The sequence below is a fragment of the Lactuca saligna genome, chromosome 1 (assembly GCF_052625555.1).
Source record: "Lactuca saligna cultivar CGN05327 chromosome 1, ASM5262555v1, whole genome shotgun sequence".
In the NCBI taxonomy this organism is placed as follows: domain Eukaryota; kingdom Viridiplantae; phylum Streptophyta; class Magnoliopsida; order Asterales; family Asteraceae; genus Lactuca; species Lactuca saligna.
Window position 1 is genome coordinate 60,896,693 of NC_136417.1, and position 4,193 is coordinate 60,900,885.

The 4,193-nt window shown below is 32.7% G+C and overlaps 1 protein-coding gene across 1 annotated transcript; it reads left to right on the forward strand.

The window, feature by feature from the left end:
* Positions 1-707: 707 nt before the first annotated feature.
* LOC145037446 (5'-adenylylsulfate reductase-like 7) lies at positions 708-2,857 on the forward strand. The gene is made up of 4 exons (XM_078986097.1): positions 708-1,131; positions 1,722-1,903; positions 1,988-2,112; positions 2,217-2,857. The coding sequence occupies exons 1-4, from the start codon at positions 973-975 to the stop codon at positions 2,591-2,593; spliced, it is 843 nt and encodes a 280-aa protein (XP_078842223.1). The 5' UTR covers positions 708-972; the 3' UTR covers positions 2,594-2,857.
* Positions 2,858-4,193: the final 1,336 nt, after the last annotated feature.

The following is a 4,193-nucleotide window of genomic DNA, read 5'->3' on the forward strand; positions in this document are numbered from 1 at the left end:
CAAGGTTTAAAGTTTCCAAAACAATGATTAAGAGGTCTCTGAATAGACAATTGTTAAGAATATATTTTTTGTTTTAAAGTTTTTAGAAAGCTGTTATCTGGTACCAGTTTTAAGAGCGATTTTAGAAATTTAATAATCGATATAACTGGTTCCGATTTCAGTTCCAACATCCTAAGAACCGCCGGTTCCAATTCCATTACAATTGGATGGATACTCGCTTACACTTACCCTTTGTCTTACCATTTGGTTTGGAAGTTTGGTATTTGTAAATTCCAATTCCATTACAATTGGATGGATACTCGCTTACACTTACCCTTTGTCTTACCATTTGGTTTGGAAGTTTGGTATTTGTAAAAATGATCAAAAATTCAAGTCTCATCAACTGATTTATGAGAGTTTTAATTTCAATGTATGTTTTCGTGATGACCACTCAAGATATCTGACAAAGTATTATTTATTTATTTATTTATTTTTTTAGGAAATTGAAAACCCCAACGTATGTTTGTATTAATACGAGTTTATATTTTTGATGGGCCTTTATGTACTACTATATCTATATGTATACATATAACATTTATACATACGTGCCCAATAAAGAGTTGGATCGGGTTCGAACTACCAGGGGATCCGGATGTTGTTTATGGGCCACCTCAGCCCCGGCTGCTCCGGTCAATGGAGCACAAGACCCGATTCTCGAGCCCTAATTTTCTTTCACAAAAAACAGATGGCAATATTTCTTTATGGATGTCTTGAAGTCTTGGATTAAATTTCCCCAAATCATCACGAACACGAGCAAAAGCCTTGAGATTTTCGCTTCCCGAAGCTCCAATTTCGTTGACGAAAAGAGGTATAGTGATAGAGAATTGTGTATAACCGTATACATATAGATCGTAAAGAATTTTACGGACTTCAACAGCTGGAATTCACGAAAAAAGAAATTTGAGAGTGGGGATAATCTTCCATTGATTGCAAATGGCGTCATCGATGAGATTTTCTTTGTTGTTGATGCTTATTATGATGCCGCTTTCTTCGTTCGCCTCCTCATCCCAGACGTGTCCTCAAATCAAGCCGTTTCTTCATGATCTACAGCTTCAATGCCCTACAACGATTATGTATTCTTCGCCGATCAAGGTACAAAAACTCTACACAACTCTGCGTTTTATATTCATTATCAACAAATTGATGCACGTTCTGATTTCATAACATTCCTATAATCAAATTGGATTTTTCCTCAAATTTGGTTTCTCGCATTTCTGATTTGAATGTTGCATTTGTTCCAAAGTGTTTCGAAGCTGGTATCGGTAGCACATTCGAATTTGATTTTATTTGTGTTTAGTAAAATGCGTTGATTATCAGTATGCAGAGATAATCTTCGATAATTACCTGGTTTTTGCTCTGAGAGAATGATTTTGGGGATGTATCAGAATCGCTTTTAACCTATATAACCAAAGTAACCATTGAAACCTTCCTTATGTCGTTCATCTTTCAAATGATTACTAGAGACTCTAGGACATTGAAGGACATAAACCTGTTGTCCTTAGGTTACGATACATTTAAAGTTTATGAACTTAGAAAATTTGCATCTATCATACAAGTATACAACAAGTTTTAAGTGCAATAAGTGGCTTGAAAATCAATGAACATTTCAAAAATCCTCCATGTGTATAAACATTTTTAAACATCCTATTTAATATTGATGCTTCATTGTGTCCAATTTACAGATGAATGGAGAGTCTCTTGACAAGCTTTTAAGCTCAAGTCATATGAATGCATATGTAGCCATATTGTTCTATGCTTCTTCATGTCCATTTTCCACCAATTTCCTACCCAAATTCGATGCCCTTACCTCAATGTTTCCACAAATTAATCATGTAATGATTGAGCAATCTTCAGTTCCACCAATGTAAGTTATACTACACTAAAATCCAGCAAGTTATAAATAACAGTTTCTTATTAAGCCCTAACATTTTACAAATTTCCCATGTAGTGTTTTCTCAAGATTTGGCATTCATGGTGTTCCTTCAATTCTAATCATCAACAAAACCACTAGAATCCGACATCATGGTTCAAAAGAACTACAGTCACTTGTCCACTTCTATGAAAAAGCCACAGGTATCATTTCATATTTACATACATGCCACTAGGGGTTGTAATCAAGAACTCAATACCTCTTTATTTAACTTTCTTTTTTGGTTAATGGGGTCTCATTTTTTCAGGACTTGAGCCATTTATTGACTTAACACAAGATGAAATCGGTTTCCCAGAAAGCAAATCAAAAGTTCTTGAATCACACACAAAATCCGAACACTATCTACTATTTTCTTTGTTCTTCATCTTCTTGAAAACACTTCTTTACCTTTATCCAAATATGGTATCCAATTTTATTGCTCTTTGGTTTACATATATCCCGCATTTAAACCTTGCAATCTTCGGAGAATCGAGACAGATTCTCGCACGTGTTCTTCATTTGGTTGATCTCAAAAGGGCGTTTTCGTCGTTTGGCAAGTTGAAGCTCATAAAAAGTGTCGTTCTTGTTGGGCAAGATTTTTTCTTAGGGAGGAAGGCTGTAGGCTTTTGTCACAAACATGTGTAACATGAGCATCAAATTGATCCTTTTTTTTTTTTTTTTTTTTTTTTTTTTTTTTTTCTTTTTTTTTTGGTTATGGTGTTGTTTACTTGAATTAAAATCTTGTGTCATTTTGGAATTGTGGGGTAGGGTTTAAGGTAGAGGTGTTTGTAAATTGGAGAACCCTTTGATCTTTTTTTTTTTTTTTTTTTTTTGTATATTATGTATCAATGAGTATTCTTCTCTTTAAGATGTACCCATAAGAATAAATCGTACCATGTGCTTTTGGTATATTGTCATTGTAAAATTAGAATAATATATTTTATTTTAGAGTAAATTACAAAAATCGTCTATTGGGCCATTTGTGAGAATTTTGTAACCTAGTTTATTGTGGTTTTTCAGTAGCTTTTCTTACTCTTTTAAGTATTTTGAGTTTAGTTGCTTTGACATTGTTCAATCACAGTTTGTTTTTCGTTCATCATAGCTATTGGTTTAATTTTTTGAAAAAAAAAAAGATTCGTTGTTCATTAGTTTAGATTAATGTGTTTGCAGGATGACTTGAGGGTTATTGATCTTGGTTTTTGTTTTATCCCGTTTCTAAATAAGTTTCCTCCCTATGTCATTATTTTTCTAAGTCAAAGTTGTTTTTAAGTAATGATTTTATTAAGGGTTTAAACTATTTCCTTCTTTTGTTGTGTGTTTAATTTTTATAATGTAATGTGTATCATTTTGATTTTTGAAAATGAAATTAGAGTCTGTAACATTGTATTTGTTGGAAACTTCAGTTTGACTTTTCATTTTTCCATCAACAGAATTGAAGTTATTCCTTTTAAAGTGTTTGAACCTACCTACAAATATACAAATTTATGACATGGAATATATATGACATGGAATATTGTGGAAGAAGAGCTTTTTGCATATTTCTTTTCTTTTCATAAACTTGGACGAGATGAAATCCCATGGCAATTATTTTTACCTTGAATGTGGAATGGGTGCTCTCGGAATTATTGTTGTACATGGTTGTGATCCGTTGGGTGGAAGGAAATGGGATGATGCATGGCAGAATGATGCCAAAGGAAAAGGGCTTCATATTTGGGTTGTAGACAGCTAACACAAGATGCTGAATTCTTCCGGCCATAGGAGTTCCATAACATGTAATCATATTAAGATTTATGTGACAGCTGAACATGCTAAAACACACGCCCAAAGCTGAAATTTTTGCTTCAAATATTATGTATTTGATATGCTCGTATTGCATTTCTTCAAGGCACAAAACTTGTGAATTAAAAGAGGTGCAAATGGAGGTGTTTGTACTTTTCTTGTAATTTAATTTAGTTAATATTATGTATTTGATATGCTTCTTTATTAATAAAATAATGGTTTATCATCATATAGTCTTACATATCTGTTTTAGTGTTTTAGTTCGATTTGTTTTTTTAAATGAAGATTGAAGTATGTTGTATTATGTTATAAAAATACTAGGTGAACCCTACGTGTTGTGCATGATATATTATGTTGCTGGAAATAACCATGTTATAACTATTACATAACAATTCTTATATACAATTCATATAAAAGAATATAACTCTTTTGAACTATATGATAACCAGTGGCCGACGCAGAACAT